The sequence below is a fragment of the Squalius cephalus genome, assembly GCF_949319135.1.
Source record: "Squalius cephalus genome assembly, chromosome: 13".
NCBI classification, from domain to species: Eukaryota; Metazoa; Chordata; class Actinopteri; order Cypriniformes; family Leuciscidae; genus Squalius; species Squalius cephalus.
In genome coordinates this window covers 14,364,681-14,382,103 of record NC_137134.1, presented here as the reverse complement: position 1 = coordinate 14,382,103, position 17,423 = coordinate 14,364,681, and the positions used below count along the sequence as shown (strand labels likewise).

Here is a 17,423-nt window from a genome sequence, read left to right as displayed (position 1 = left end):
TTTTCTATATAGTGTTGATATGGCAACTAAATACACAAAGTTTCGTCATCCAAGCATGTGCGGAAGTATTTAAAACAAGCGCGTTACAACTAGCCCCGCGTTAGGTTGTGCCCCGCGCTCCCCTACTTAATTTTAACAAAGTAATAACCTGAAGAAGCCTGCAGTATTTTTATTGGCTTATTAAAAATAATCTTAACATTGACAAAGCATATAACACAAAGGCTACTCATTTTCATAAAAACAAGCGGTAAAATAAAAAAGATATATAATTATATGGAAATAATCTCTAGCCTATAATAATATGAAATAAATGTATATTTTATGACACTTGTTTGTGATGTTATGTTGTATTTATTGTGCATTAGCCACTACTTATAATATGCTGTGATTGTCAGATCTTTCTTTGTTTCTTTGTCCTTGTGTCCTTCCGAGTTCCTTCTTTAAAGGTCGCCTGGCAAGACCGGTCTCAATCAGAACACAAGTACATTCTTTGCCTTCTTGGAAAAAAACAGAAACAGTCTTTATAACTCCAGCATCCTGGTGCAGAGTGTTGTAATGTAAAACATTAAAAACTGACATCATGTGACATTTACTGAATGAGCACTGTGCCAATGTTCGTCCAACTGTTTGTAGGCTACTGTACTGTATTTTATTTTTTATTTTTCTAAACTGTTTTAATTATTCTTATTTCTTTTTATTATTTTAATTTCTTCTATGTAAAGCACTTTGAATTGCCATTGTGTATGAAATGTGCTAAACTTGCCTTGCCTTGCCTTGCCTTTGCGTATTAATGAGATTAATTAAGAATAGTTAAGTCTTTTATTAGTCTGAATAACCAAGCTCTCCATAAAACAAACAAACAAGCAAAACAAGCCCCACAATTTAACAAAATGACACATATAATAAAGACACTTCACAATTAATGGTATTTTTTGGTATTTTCTGTCTTTGTCAGTCATGTGTGTTTATTATGTGTGACATCACAGAGGCTCCATTTTGAAGGTATTGTTATTCAAAGAAGTGAAGTAACGAGATTAGAAGTTAACTAAATCGTTAAACTGTAGAAGCACAAGAAAACAGAGAGAATAATGACATCAACAAATATGCCAGGAACCGTTTCTCTGATAAACTGTCATCGATTTAGAACATTTATCCATATGACATGATCATAATAATTCAGGGGTTGCAGACCCCTCTTTGCTGGGTCCTTCCTCATTCGTTTTTTATGTATAAGTGCCGCCTGTAAACGGTTCAAAAGCTATGAATCTCTTACCCTGTGTATACGAAATTTGGTTTTCATACTTCATTTGGCTGTCATAGTGTTGTTAAAGCTACACTGTGTGATTTTTACCCCCATCTAGCGGTGAAATTGTATATGACTACCCAGTGAATATTAGTTTCTGTTCCTCTCAATTCCGAGAGCGTTTTAACTCCTACGGTGGCCGTATTATTCCAAGATTAACATGGCTTCCAGTTATCGACTTCGTCCATGACAATAATAAACAATACGTCTAAAATGAATAAAACTACAGGACAGATGTCAGGAGGTAAACGTCACCCTTGGAATCGGCTATCCCAGCATAATCAGATTAGGCTAACGTTACAATGTGTACAAAGTAAAAGCAATTAAAAATAACTAAAATTTACAGTGTCCTTTTTTTTATATAGCTTAAAAAATTGCGCCTTTAAAACTATTCATCACCTGTGATCCGTCGCAGCACAGATTTATGTTACAAGGTAAACAATACTTTTTCACCATTGACGCGAGGATGAAGTTATACTAGAGGTCGTTCTGGCGTTATGCACAACCATGCTATGGTTAGACAAGCAACTAAAACTTCGAATTTACACAAATGAATTACAACAGGCTGAATTACCTGTCGAGAAGAAAGCAGGCAACCTCGGCGTCCGTTTTAAAATCTTTTCTCCTCATGAGCTCTTTCCATCTGGGAAAAGTTACTCCAATATTGACTATGGTCTTGCTGATTTGTCTGTCACGTTGACGTTTTAATTCTCTCTTTCAAATGTGAGTACGCACACACACACACACACACACACACACACACACACACACACACACACACACACACACCACACACCACACACTATCTTTCAAATCTGCCGGCACTCGCGAGCTCTCGAGTAATCTCCCCCTCGCATTCGTCACGGTGTCACTGAGTGAAAAACGCAAAAGGCGAAGCTTGAATTTACAGGTATGTCCCTCTTTGGCTAATGTAGTTTCAAGATGGAGGGGCAACATGGCGACCGGCATTCGAACCCCTCACCCGTATGTACTTTCAATGGCAGATTATAAACTTAAGAGAATAGGCTACTTTATTACTTGAAAGAAGTAAATATACATTAATGAGCACATATATTTTTGAAAGAACTAAGTGTTTTTTGCTAAGAATCAACTAAAAAAGTTACACAGTGTAGCTTTAACAAGGAGAGAATAAAGAACACCACAAAAAAAATAAAAAAATAACATGTTTTAATGTTAATGCAAGACTGGGCAAATAGGATAAAGCATCAGCTTGTTTTTGGATAATTTTGACTGGGGAAACATGTCTTTTAAAGCAAAATAATTAATACATAAAAGGGTCACACAGCCACAGAGGTTTAAAGAGTACCTGAAAACTAGGGTAAAAGTACAGATACAACAAAAATGACTCCATTACAAGTTACAAGTCACCAAGAGTATCTGATTTTAACAGTATTTAAGTATTTTACTCATACCGAACGTATTGGCTCAAAGATGCACTAGTCCTGGACACCTAAGAGACATGCCAGTGAAAATAAGAAACAATTGATTTGTAATATGAGAAATCATGTTTATTTTCTTAAATCAAAATAAAACTGAACACTTAAATATTGCAAAAAATAAAGGGCAACACAACACTTTTAAACGTCTACAAACTCTCAAGTGCACAAATAGGCCTTAAAGCTACACTGTGTAACTTTTTTAGTTGATTCTTAGCAAAAAACACTTCGTTCTTTCAAAAATATATGTGCTCATTAATGTATATTTACGTCTTTCAAGTAATAAAGTATTCTCTTAAGTTTATAATCTGCCATTGAAAGTACATACGGGTGAGGGGTTCGAATGCCGGTCGCCATGTTGCCCCTCCATCTTGAAACTACATTAGCCAAAGAGGGACATGCCTGTAAATTCAAGCTTCGCCTGTCGTTTTTCACTCAGTGACACCGTGACGAATGCGAGGGGGAGATTACTCGCGAGCTCTCGAGTGCCGGCAGATTTGAAAGATTGTGTGTGTGTGTGTGCGTGCATAAATCTTCTGGGATTTCTAACGGTTCGATTCTCTGCATTCAGTGCATCCTCAAGAACACATCTGGGCACCTTCATGGGTGCTTCTCATTTCTTATTTGTGCATCCTCGTTTCCTTTCCACGCTTCCTTTCCTCGCGTCTCAGCTCCGCCCCCTGTAGGATGCGAGGGAAGACTGCAAGGAAAGAAAATGAGGATGGAGGAATCGAATGTAACTTTTTTTTATGCATTGGAATACTTGATCACGCGAGCGTCACTTCATCGCGTCATCAGCAGCGCTCAGAGGATCTGCCCTTATGTTGTTGAATTTTGTTTATTTAAGAAATTCATAATAAATAATAATAAAGCTAGATATGATGTGAGATGTGTGGTTTATATAAACTGCAAAGGTAAAGTATAAATTAAAATGATTGTGACTGATGTGCAGGGGGAGGAGAATTTATACGTGCGTCACGTTTAAGTCGATAAAACTCTTCCGCATAGGATACACCTGTGTATCCTCGCTTATGACTCCTCAGGAAGCCTCCTCAGGAAGCCTCCTCACTCCTCGATCCTCGACTCCTCGCAGTGCATTTAGAGAATAGGCTTTATGCCCAGCTCCACTACTTCCTGAACTTCAGCCAGCTCCTTTGTTTCCTGTCTGCCATTATTGGACAAACTGATTAATCCAGGTGTGCCTGACCTCAGTAACAATAATCAGACACACCTGGATTAATCAGTTTGTCCAATAATGGCAGACAGGAAACAAAGGAGCTGGCTGAAGTTCAGGAAGTAGCAGAGCTGGGCATAAAGCCTATTGAGATGTCCTTCAAGATGGCTGAGCTCGATCGGTTTCCGGGTCATAGGATGGAGGAGCGAGGAGACGAGGAGGGATATTGAGAAGCACCCCATGCGTCCTCTGTACTTGCATTCTTGAGTATTGGAATTGAACTTCGACGGTTGATGATGACGTAGTACGAGAGGATCACACAGAACGCGTTATGCGAGGTGCACCGCACTTGCTTTTTTTTTTTGGTTTACTTTTTTTAATTTAGAAAAGAGCAGTGCGCTGCGTTTTTTTATTTTTATTATTATTATTTTTTTTTTTATGTTGCTAGGCTCTGGAATCTTTGGTTTGCTGTTAAGTAAACTGTCATATTTGTTAACTTTGTTATGCTTTTGTTAACATTGTGGTAGTCGCGGTTCGTGAAGTCATACAGCTCCAGTAACCCGCGAAGGCCACCACAAGTTTCTTCTCCATCATTGTAGTCTCCGGACGATCCAAGCAACTGTAAACTTCGGTCACCACAACAGGAAGGCCCGCCTCGCCATTCATTCGATTGGACAATGAAAAAAAAAAAAGAAAAAAAAGAAAAAAAAGAAAATGAGTTCGGCCTGCTCAGAATTGATTGGTTGGATTGAAACCTCATGTTCCGATAAGTTTGGAAAATTATATTATCAGAATATACCTTAAAAATTGTCAAATTTTTAAATGTTATTGGCTGCGGACACTCATTTTAGGTGGCGTTTGTTCAACTCTCATTGACCACCACAGTACATTGAAAGTAAACATAACCGGAAATAAGTGAGATGTATTATTTCCAAACGGAAGTGCGTCACGAAGCTCAGTGCAAGTGGTCCATATAATACAATTTAAAAAAGGCGCCTCTCACTCCAAAAAGCGCGTTCTTTCTGATCGGGGCCTAAGAATGCATATCGAGAAACAGCCAAACACTGCTACTAATAAACAGAGCAGCCACATTCATTTCTCTACTAAATTCTGCTGCCAGTCGATTGATTTGTAATAGGGAATTAATTAATCAGATTTGGTAAATAATGTGCATTTTTAATATTAGCCTAACCAACATTAAATCATATATAAATTGTTATATACAGAAAGCACGGGTTCATGGAAATGTATTTCTATCGGCCCTCAAGCAAATACATTTTTGATCAGGTTTCTTAAGTTCAAAATCAATATCATCGGTAGGTGCTTATTGTTTTGCACGCAGTAAAGCGTAACGTTTGGAGAGTAGGATCAAGTTTGGAGAGTGTATACCTGATGAATTATTCTAATATAAATAAGTTAATATCGGCAAAATGTCAAAAAGACAGTCAAGCATATTTTCATTTTCCGTATCCACGAGTAAGCTGTAAGTGTTTCTGAAGAAAAGAGATCCTGAAGATGGAACTGCTAATAATAATCAGGATAGGAGACACGAGCAAAGGGAGTTAGATCAGTCAGAATCAGAAATCGGTGTAGTAGAAAAGGCAACGACGTGGTCCGTGAGAGAATATTACTGATCGACTGAATGATTTTTGGTCTCAACGTATCATGGCAGAATAATAATAATAATAATATTAATTCATTACACTTTTCTCTGCACTCAAAGCGCTTTTACATGGAAGAGGGAATCTCCTCAACCACCACCAATGTGCAGCACCACCTGGATGATGCGACGGCAGCCATATTGCGGCAGAACACCCACCACACACCAGCTTACTTGTGGAGAGGAAACAGTGATGAAGCCAATCAGTATATGGGGATGATTCGGAGGCCATGATGGACAGAGGCCAATGGGCAAGTTTGGCCAGGATGCCTTGGTTAAACCCCCACTCTTTTTCAAAGGACATATGGGATTTTTAGTGACCACAGAGAGTCAGGACCTCGGTTTAACGTCTCATCTGAAGGACGGTGCTCTTTGACAGTATAGTGTCCCTGCCACTATACTGGGGCGTTAGGACCCACACAGACCACAGGGTGAGCACCCCCTGCTGGCCTCACTAACATCTCTTCCAGCAGCAACCTGGTTTTCTCAGGAGGTCTCACATCCTGGTACTAACCAGGCTCAGCCCTGCTTAGCTTCAGTGGGCAACCAGTCTTGGGCTACAGGGTGATATGGCTGCTGGCAATAACACTTTTGGTAGGCTGTAGTTAGGACAGTGCAGAAACCTGTGAATGAGGCTCGTGCCGTCAGTTTATGACGTCTTTTTATGTTCCGGGAAAACAAAAGTGTTGGTCAGTCTCAGACACAATGCCTTTAAAAAATTTTTTTTCAATCCGGCAACTATTTATTTACAAATTAAGCACTGATCTAGAGGGTTGCCTGGCGGGGCATTGAACTGAACACAGACCTAAAGAGGTGAGTGGTGAAGCCTTTAGTGAAGACAGCAGATGTCTTGAAGGAGAAAGATTCTGAGGAAATGATGTTCGCCTTATAGCAGTTGAGCCCGTCTCTATTTTCCACGCTTGAACATCATTGGCCAGTGTAGGCTACTCATACTGGCATGATTTGTTAATTCTTTAGTATTTATCGGAGAATGGAGTTTCCCCATTGCGACAGCTGATGCAATGCCGAGTGAACCCAACTCAAAAGAAAACTCATATCGTAGCCTACATCCCGCTCACAGAAACTGAAAATCTCAGAAACTGAAAATGTAACACCGACAATGCAGGGAAGTTTCCTCAGCAATATTGAACATCGGTTTGATGCAATCGTGACACTGGTGCTTGCAAAAAAACTTGCTTGGAGAACCAGCAGCTGTGTGTTTGTGTGACCCTTTTATCTTTTACTTTAAACTACATGCTTCCCTAGCCAAAGTTATCCAAATAAAGGGAAAAAAATATTAACTTAAAATAGAAAAAAATGGGTCTACATCTTTAAAAAAAAAATATAGGCTATATTTGTTTTTCGCAATTAAATAAAGTTGGCAAAAAGACAATTAAAGCAAGTAGCTAATTTTTTTGTTGCTTTTTTATAAAATTGTAGTTTGCGTTACATTTTAACTTGGCATGAAATTACAAAAACAAGTAAATTTCAAACAAGGTGTTTCAAACAAGGAGCTCTAAAATACTTTTTATTTAATCAGAAAACACGTATAGCCTACTTCTGAAAGGGTGTCTATGAAAAAAAACATGGAGAGGTGTAGTTCCAGCATCTACCAGCAGGGACTAACAGGAACCTGCTAACTAGCACTGGTTTCGAATACAGCGGCTGAGAGAGTGATGGTACATTTGAAAATATGCCTATCCGTCTCTCTATATATTTTTTTCATCTAGTTGTACGTCGCGAAAACTTAATCGCGATTTTTTGTTTGTTTCTTTGTTTTTTGTTGCTGTTGGAATAAAAAAAAAAAATAGATAAAAATAATATTTGCTGCAGAATATATTATTAAAATATTTTCAGCACTATAGATTTCCGCCGCATATGTCTATGACAACTTCCGACACAGAGAGAACCCGGAAACCAGGAAAGGGTTTAGAGGCCCGATAGTTTTTGTTAAGTAGTATTTCAGAAACATAATGTATAACATATATGAGTTTTATCGGGGCACCTTGATCATCGGGTATGTTTATGATTTTTAATGAAATTCTGTTTACACAAAACGAGTTGTAACGTTACCTCCCACACATTTCACCTTAGATCTGCCGCGATAACATTACGTGCCTTTAGCATTAGCATGTTGTATTTCCTTATTGTGTTTTGGTGCATGCAGTTACGTTTATTTGATTGGCCTTGTTTTACAGTGCATTCAAGATATTAACGTTTTTTTTTTTTTTACCAGAGTAACTTGGGTGAAGATACCCCCTTCAGAACAAGAACACCTACTGCTAAATCACATTTAGAGTTTAGCATCTAAGTTACATGTTAATTAAGCAACATCCAGTATATTATTAAGGGGAATAAATCAATAAATTATCAATTTAGTATCAAAATGATCAATTTAGTGACAATTTGCAAATGAAAATCCAGTTAATCTGAATCCCATTTAATGTTTATTTATAAATATTTTTAATTTTAGAGAGAGACTATTCATTCTGATACTAATGAACATGTTTTTTAAATAATAACTCCACAAATTACAATAATTATGGGGGGCATGTTACCCCAATGATTTCACTTTAACTTTCTACATAAAAAATAATAATAACAATCACAATGTAATAATTATGTCATGATTTAGTGATGTGCATGCAGGATTTTGTTATTTTTAAATAGGAGTGTAATTTCTGTGACAAGCAATTTGTCCAAACTGAATGTGAAGTACAACAATTGTTGTCTTAGAAAGGCATTAGAAAGTCTCAAACTTTAGCATTCGGCTCATTTGAAATTCCGAACACTTTACCTTGAATGGAGACGAGCAGGCAAATTAGAGTTAAAAGACTAACATGTTTGACAAACAAACCTCAATATTATTCTAAGCCGATGTGTGTTAAGTTTTATCAGCAGCAAATCACTTCCCATCATGCTTTTAGTTTGTGCAGCTGGGCGACCATGTCCCCTTTTGGACCTAAAAAAATGCGTCCGGCCGGGATTTTTCTAGATCGCCCAAAATGTCCGGGATTCGGCTTTTTCTTTCTACAGTCGGCATTCATTATGTTTACATGCACACCTTTTGTTTCAATCGGACTGAATTCATTCCGATTGATGAATCTGAGTGTAGTGTTTACATGAACGCTAAACAAGTGATCGGGTTGATGTGCGTTTTAGCATTGCTTTAGGTCCCGCCTTCTCGCACTCCACCATTGGTCGGTCGGTCATGTATATAATGCAAACTGTATCTCAATCATTACCCTCAGCACCACGGCTTGCTTGTCAACAGTGGCACATGGCTCATGGACAGCATAAAAAAAAGCCCAAATGTAAATTCACAGACGATTTACAGAGGAAATTCATTTGTTTTCGTCTCGGTCGGGATCCTTGTGAAGCAGAATGCATGACATGCAAAGCTGGCACGTACATGCCAGTGTTAAATAAAGGTGCTAGCGACCTAGAAGCCCACATAAGGAAAGTATACAAGAGAACATCAGGAGGATGTCTGTCTTTTCTGAAGACTACAATATGGTCACCCTAGGTAAACAGACACTTCGCCTACGTAAGAGTAGAGAGTCTTTACATCACAGCAAGTCAGAGAACTTTTCTAACCGGCGTGATCAGTTCTACTCTGATCATTTCAAACAAGCCTGTTGACAATGTCATGATGTACTGGTTGAGAGTAAAGAAATTAAAGGAACTTGTTTTTTCTGTTCCTCTTCAGTTGCTGCTTCATCTGTGTGTTTGCAGTGCTGATTAACAAAGGTGAGCATCTAAACTTTGAATTTGAATGATAAATTCATGCTACATGTATAAATGTCTGACTGTGTTTACAGTTAATGTTTGTGTTGTTTCAGTGTCTCTGCAGGAAACGGTAGAGGCTGCTATTGGTGGTTCTGTTCTCCTGCCGTGTTCTTCCACTAAACATGATCTGAAATTTCAAGACACTGATGTACACTGGAGACACAATGACAGTGAGATTGTGTGTGATATAGTCAAGGGTAAAGATTCTGTGGCAGGACAGGACCCTCGTTACAAGACTAGAGTTGAAACTTTTCCAGAGGAGTATGAGAGAGGAAACTTCTCCATCAAACTCACAGATCTCACTCACACTGATGCAGGAGACTTCAGCTGCCTCATCACACCCTCAAATGAACAGGAGACAGTGCAGCTGATCATCAACGGTGCGTGAAACTGCTTGATTAATATATATACTCCCGGTTTCACAGACAAGGGTTAAATGTGCTCTAAGCGATGTTGGGTGACGTCACTTCTGCTTGACGTTCAAAGTATTGTCAAACAAAATGAAGGCTAGCTGGACCCTCCCTCCTCCTCATCCCGTCCCCTCCCCTTCCCTTCCGTGCTTCCTGAAACATGCTTTTCCGATGTAAATTCGGGACTTTGCGTGTTCCTTCTCTTTTTCCCTCTTCTGTGCTATTTGTTCATCGGAACGTCGTCTCTTTGGTCGTGTGTCGGCCACATCAAAATTCAAGAGAATATAATTCTATCGTTAGTCGTTGACGTTGTCTAGGACATCTCTCCTCTAGCTAACTTCCCTCTTCATGCTTCTCTCTCCTCCACTCCCCACACCCCCCTTCATGTGCACGTGCACTAACCCCCCAACCCCCACCCCCAAATCATTCTTGTTGGTTATTGGAACACTGTTTATGTTTCGTGGTCCAGGCTGGCCCGGTTTGTTTTTGTTGCCGTTTGTGGAGCCTGTGGTGTCTACAGACAGCGTGTTTTTTACAGAGTGTTCAGGGGACAGGCAGCTAGCGGATGGTGAGGAGTTGTTTGCTGTACAACAAATGTTTCGGCCTAAAAAACGTGTGACATCGCTTAGAGCACCTTTAAGTCTAGTCTCAGAATAAAATGCATGTTTGAGCTGTTTTAATTGAAAGCAACTTGCACTTACATATCTTAAAATATATCAAAGTCATTGTTTTGTCTCAAGATTCACACCAGTAATGTTTTTTCTAAGGTACGTTTATAAAAGCCACTTAAATGCCCTAATTGAACAAAGGCCTAATCCTGGCTTAATCTAAGACCTGTCTGTAAAACCAAACCATATAGTTTTTAATTAAAAAAGTTAACTGGTGATGTTCCAGCCCGAATGCTGCTTTATATAAATTACAGACAGGTATATTGTCTTTATATCTGTGCAGTAATTTTTGTTTCTCTCTATAATCAACAGCAGGAAAAGAAAACACATCTAATCAAGCAAACCAAGGACCGGGCCGGACGTGGATCATTTCCATATGTGTTGGCACTTTCTCTGTAATTTTTATTGTGTTTATTGCCTATGTCATAATTCGCCGGAGAAAAAAACCTCAGGCTGCCTTATAGACCATTTGAGAGCAGACATCACAGTGTCAGAAAAAGGTGGTAACAAGTGGAGGAAAACGCGAGAAATCCATGGAATGAGAGAAAAAAATGTATTGTTGTGCCTTTGGATGTCAGAATCAGAAAAAAAGATTTCTGTCTTCATTTTTATAGACTACCGTCATTGAAGATGCTCTTTGAAGCTAAATGCAGACGCTTGCAAGCCATTAAACGGACATATTGAACTGATGAAACCTGCGATTACCCTTCTATTAAAGCTTGAATTATGTAAACAATAGATGTACATAATATTCAGTTCATGCAGTTCATAGGGGACATAGTGTATTAGCCCTAACAGTTACAGCATGAAATAATATTGAAACCTGTAACAATTTTATCTAAAGAAATCTGACACTTTTATATCACAATTCTGAGGAGAAAAAAGTCAGAATTGTGGGATATCAGAATATCGAGTTTAAATTTCAAATTAATTATTATAAATTATTATTTTTTTATCATCATCATCATCATCATCAATCGGCTGCAAACAAAATGGGTTTGCACAAGTTTTCTCCATTCTGTTCGATTACTAGCAGCTCTTCGCATCTCGTCAGCAGTTGGTGGCATGTCGTTGTTGATTAGTTTGCCGATGTATGTGTGATATAATGTGCGTGGCTTTCCTCGGCTTCGTTTGCCATGTCGTTCTTTGGGCGCATATAACACATATTTGTTAATTTGGTCGTTTGGGTCTCTTCTAAGTGAGTGGCCGACGAAGCATAGCTGTCTTTGTTGGATTTGAAGGATAAGCTGGTTCTTTTCGACTGCTTCGTATACAGCTTGGTTACTTATTCGATCCATTTTCTTGATGCCGAGCATGATTCTGTAGCAACTGGTGGCGAAGCTGTTGAGTGAGTTTTGCATTTTCTGGTTGATGATCCAGCTTTCGCAGCCGTACAGGAGTATTTTATATACAGCCGTATTTTTTTTATTATATTTATTTATATTTAATATTTTCTTATTCCATGGCTTTTAACAGAATTTGTACAGCTTTCTTTGTTTATTTCTGATGCAAAATAGTGTTAAAGGGATAGTTCACCTGAAATGAAAATTCTGTCTTTAATTATTCACCCTTATGTCATTCCAAACCCATAAGATTTTTGTTTATCTTCGGAACACAAATGAAGATATTTTTAATGAATTCTGAACGAATTCTGTTCCTTTGACAGTCTACGCAACTACTAATTTGATGCTTCAAAAAGTTAATAAAGAGATTGTAAAATGAATCCATTTAAATTAAGCGGTTTAGTCCACATTTTCTGAAGAAACATGATCGCTTTACATGATGAACAGTTTAAATTTAGTCTTTTATTTACATATTAACAACAAACAGAAGCTCTGTTCAAACGTGCTGCTTAACACACAAGAATGAACCTCATTGGTTCTTGTACATCAAGTGAACATGCGTGAGCTTCCGTTTACCACAACTGCGATCCATTCTTCGTACCTTTCTCATGATAACTGATCTCTATTTAATTTGGTTTTTCAAACAAATTTGCGGCTTTGATTAAATTATCGGGATTAAGTTGTCTGAGATTATTGAACGTTCTTGTGTTCACTGGTAAGGGCAGATATATTGATACTCAAAAACATGATCAGCAATGCAGCGATTTTTCTGGCGGCAGGACAGCAACGTAATAGTAAAAAAGAACTTCACACACCTTTGTAAGGAAACAGCCAGGTGACCAAAACGACATGAGTTATAATCGATAAATAAAAAGTGGCTGTTTGCTACATGATTCCCAATTATTTCTATTATTTCACATTTTCTAGTATTTGTACAGACTTTACATTTTCATTGTTGTAATTAGCTAATTGTTTAACCTGTGAAGCAGATATACGTGACAGCATTAATTACTTTTTTAAGGGTCAAGAACATTTTTCTAATGGCACAGCAGACAGCTTTTTATTATTATTATTATTTTTTTTAACAAAGTTATCTGCAGTGCTGCATCAAGCCACTCCCATAATAGCTGTTCAAATGATTGCACGGCTTAGACTAACTAAATTGTAACTGTGTGTAAACACAGGGGCACACCAAGCGGACGATTGGCTATCGGGCCTTTTTTTCGGTGTGTTCCGCACCGTTTGCTCTCGCGCTCGTCTCTCATTAGAAATCACTCCAGCTCTTGCTTCATACTACAGTAACATTAATAATCACATCCATGAATATGATTTCTGCCCGAGTCCCATCGGATTCTTTTCCACTGGCTTTGAGGTGAAGACATCATCAAGCTAGCTTTAGCATAGACGACCTCTAGCGGCGAAAAACTACATATCGTTCCTTTAAAGCTCATATTTGATCACCAAAATGACATTTAAACGTTTTTTCTTTGAAAAAAATCTTCATGCCTTAAAATAGCTCTACACTCTTTCCTCATTTAGTATACGCGGTTCTATGAATATGCAAATGAGCCCCACCTCCACTCACACAAGCTCAGGTTGACGTGATTGGTTACAAGGTAGTTCGTGACTAGAATCACTGTGTTTTTGAGACTAATACTCAGCAATGGTATTGACTTATGAATTTACACATGGTTTGTATTAAACCATGTGTAAATTCACCACATAGACATATAAACAACATTAAAAGATGGATTTTCACCACTTGGGGACTTTAATATTAACACGAGTGGAATAAAGAAAGTGTTCAGCAGGATTGATGTTCAAAACGGTAAAAACGCGCTGCTTTGTTTCCTTTTTGTGTATCTACAGCGTCGGTTTCCCTTTTTGAATGGCGAATATATATGAATATATCTGCAGAAATAGACCGTTGTCTCATTTACACGCGGGCGCAGAACGTGCATGCGAGTTGACAGTCGGCTGTTCTCTCGGTGTGTTCAAGTGCAGTTTTTTGCCCCGATGCGATGCTTTCATCAGCACTAGTTCTTTGGCGTCTGTTTGGTGTGTCCCTACATTTAGACTCAAATAAAAAGAAATTATTAGCTAATTATTCCATCACAAATAATTCTCTCAATAATGAAAACTGGCTGTGTCTATATTATGATAGACTACAACATTATAATATTATTTGCAAATTTATTTTTAAATCATTATTTTAAATTATTGTTGTCCCTCAGTAGGGTAGACTACTCTTGTAGTGGCTGGGACAGATTTTAAGTATCACCTCCGCTTAAAAAGCTAATCTAATCCCGTTTACATGAAATAAGATGCTCCCGAGTAATTGAGTAATCCACATATGAGGGCCGGACACCTGATGTGTGAGTTGATGAATGTTTATATGTGAATAAAAGCCTAAATTCAATCTGTTCATCATATAAAGCAATTGAGTCTCTTCTGAAATTTTGATGGATTAGCAATCATATGGATTAGCTTTACGATCACTTTATGAACTTTTTAAATCGTCAAAGTGGTAGTTGCGTCTTAAGACTGTCAATGGAGGGACAGAAAGCTCTTAGATTTCACCAAAAAGATCTTCATTTGTGTCCCGAAGATTAACGAAAGTCTTATGTTTTTTTTTTTTTTTTTGCTCATGTCTCCTTCACACTTGCAGTGTGAAACAAGCATTTCATAATTTTGCTGTTTTATAATAAACTGAGACTGTTACACTGCTGTATAACAGAATGAGATGGAATCTACAAGTTATAATATGTCTGTCCATTTAAACACATTACAGCTTTATAAGAATGTACAAAGCAGCATGATCCCATTCATTTCAAAGGAGCGCTTTTGTCAAGCGAAGCGATTCTACTGTTTTATGTGATTTGACTGTAACCACGTAGGCCTACATGCATAATAAAATGATGCATGGAAAGAAACCATCGACTGTCTTATTGAGTTTGATTCATACATTGATAGTTTGTGTGTTGTTAATTATATGATGCAGTTTAGCACTACTGCAGTCCATATTAGTTTCCCCTGCATTATGTTGATTGTTAGGGGAAAAAAAAATGATTATTTGTCAAATATGAATAACGTTTTAGTCATTTTTGACAGTATGAGTGAGTTTAATTGTTGATAGACTGATCGTTAATCTATTATTGATTTAATGCACTGAGCATGTGCTGTGGTTAATATAACACTTTCCAACAGCAGAATGCTGCTTGTAATTCTTTAAAGCTTGATTCCTGATCAAATTAGAATGATATCTTAGTTTTATATATCACTTGTGATAGTATTTTCTATATGGCTAGACGTGCAGTCTATCAATAACATTAGATTGACAGCACTGGGAACGCCCACGAGTGACTTCACAGTATAGAGACATTACAAATGTGTTGAGTAATGGGGCTTCTACTCAACACATTTCCAGGAGTGGACAGTTTCCTTCTGAATTCTACAGATTGTTTTCTAAACAACTAAAACTTCATTTTGAGTTTCAAGTTTTCATAGAAAGTATTATGAAAGCTTCTCTTCCAAGGCTATGTCATTACATTTATAAAGCATTTCATTCTTTTGAGCAATTTTTTCCCCCATTGCTTTAAAAAAAGCCAATTGAAGAAAATAAAATCACTTTTCTGGATAGTGTCATTTCTAAGAAAATGAGGAGTAGATGTTTTGACAACTTTTCATGTAAAGAACAGGAACTAATTATGTTGTCACATATCTTCTCTCGAAGGCAGATTTTGCTTTCTAAACCCACTATCATCTGGCTTATTCTACGTTTTGTAGATGTTCAGTCTTTCAAAGCTATTGACCAGTGTTTTATGTTTAATTTTTGTTGAAAAATAAGAGACATCATATTGCAAAAATATTGTGAATAAACAAAGTCTTTGGGAAAAATAGTTTGGACATTTGTTTGATTCCTGATATCTCTACATTATACATTATAAAAGAGAAGAGTTGGATGTTAATCTCATTTTAATGAAAATAGCAGCAATAAATCAAATGATGAGTAAATGTACTCAGACTTACACTAGTATGAGAGGGAAGCTTCCTTTCATAAACTTTGGAGAGACTGTGTTCTGGATCCTGACCTTCAAGTGAAACCTTTCTCTTGATGTTTTACACAGTGAGGAAAATAAGTATTTGAACACCCTGCTATTTTGCAAGTTCTTCCACTTAGAAATCATGGAGGGGTCTGAAATTGTCATCATAGCATGTCCACTGTGAGAGACATAATCTAAAAAAAAAAAATCCAGAAATCACAATATATGATTTTTTAACTATTTATTTGTATGATACAGCTGCAAATAAGTATTTGAACACCTGAGAAAATCAATGTTAATATTTGGTACAGTAGCCTTTGTTTGCAATGACAGAGGTCAAACGTTTCCTGTAGTTTTTCACCAGGTTTGCACACACTGCAGGAGGGATTTTGGCCCACTCCTCCACACAGATCTTCTCTAGATCAGTCAGGTTTCTGGGCTGTCGCTGAGAAACACGGAGTTTGAGCTCCCTCCAAAGATTCTCTATTGGGTTTAGGTCTGGAGACTGGCTAGGCCACGCCAGAACCTTGATATGCTTCTTACAGAGCCACTCCTTGGTTATCCTGGCTGTGTGCTTCGGGTCATTGTCATGTTGGAAGACCCAGCCTCGACCCATCTTCAATGCTCTAACTGAGTGAAGGAGGTTGTTCCCCAAAATCTCGCAATACATGGCCCCGGTCATCCTCTCCTTAATACAGTGCAGTCGCCCTGTCCCATGTGCAGAAAAACACCCCCAAAACATGATGCTACCACGCCCATGCTTCACAGTAGGGATGGTGTTCTTGGGATGGTACTCATCATTCTTCTTCCTCCAAACACGTTTAGTGGAATTATGACCAAAAAGTTCTATTTTGGTCTCATCTGACCACATGACTTTCTCCCATGACTCCTCTGGATCATCCAAATGGTCATTGGCAAACTTAAGACGGGCCTTGACATGTGCTGGTTTAAGCAGGGGAACCTTCCGTGCCATGCATGATTTCAAACCATGATGTCTTAGTGTATTACCAACAGTAACCTTGGAAACGGTGGTCCCAGCTCTTTTCAGGTCATTGACCAGCTCCTCCCGTGTAGTTCTGGGCTGATTTCTCACCTTTCTTAGGATCATTGAGACCCCACGAGGTGAGATCTTGCATGGAGCCCCAGTCCGAGGGAGATTGACAGTCATGTTTAGCTTCTTCCATTTTCTAATGATTGCTCCAACAGTGGACCTTTTTTCATTTAGGATAATAAATGGAGTGGAGGGGGACATTTTAAAGGCAGACTAACAGGTCTTTGAGGGTCAGAATTCTAGCTGATAGACAGGTGTTCAAATACTTATTTGCAGCTGTATCATACAAATAAATAGTTAAAAAATCATATATTGTGATTTCTGGATTTCTTTTTTTTAGATTATGTCTCTCACAGTGGACATGCACCTACGATGACAATTTCAGATCCCTCCATGATTTCCAAGTGGGAGAACTTGCAAAATAGCAGGGCGTTCAAATACTTATTTTCCTCACTGTATATGCTGACATTGTGTCTCAATACGCTCTCTTGACTTCAGTTTATTGTCATTGCATGAGCAGCACAA

The 17,423-nt window shown here is 38.1% G+C and overlaps 2 protein-coding genes across 3 annotated transcripts in view; both read left to right on the top strand.

The window, feature by feature from the left end:
• The window catches only part of LOC307169381 (uncharacterized protein), a 301,523-nt gene that overhangs the window by 139,575 nt on the left and 144,525 nt on the right, over positions 1 to 17,423 (top strand). The gene's annotated exons all lie outside the window — the stretch shown is intronic.
• On the top strand, positions 7,491 to 17,336 carry LOC307169387 (CD276 antigen homolog). Of its 2 annotated transcripts, none has more exons than XM_079890003.1 (4): positions 7,491 to 7,611; positions 9,304 to 9,344; positions 9,437 to 9,763; positions 10,774 to 17,336. In XM_079890003.1, exons 1-4 carry the CDS (start codon positions 7,568 to 7,570, stop codon positions 10,923 to 10,925), a joined length of 564 nt encoding a protein of 187 aa, XP_079746129.1. In that variant the 5' UTR covers positions 7,491 to 7,567; the 3' UTR covers positions 10,926 to 17,336. The 2 variants fall into 2 exon arrangements, with proteins under 2 accessions (XP_079746129.1, XP_079746130.1); XM_079890004.1 differs by having other exon boundaries at positions 7,494 to 7,611; positions 10,777 to 17,336.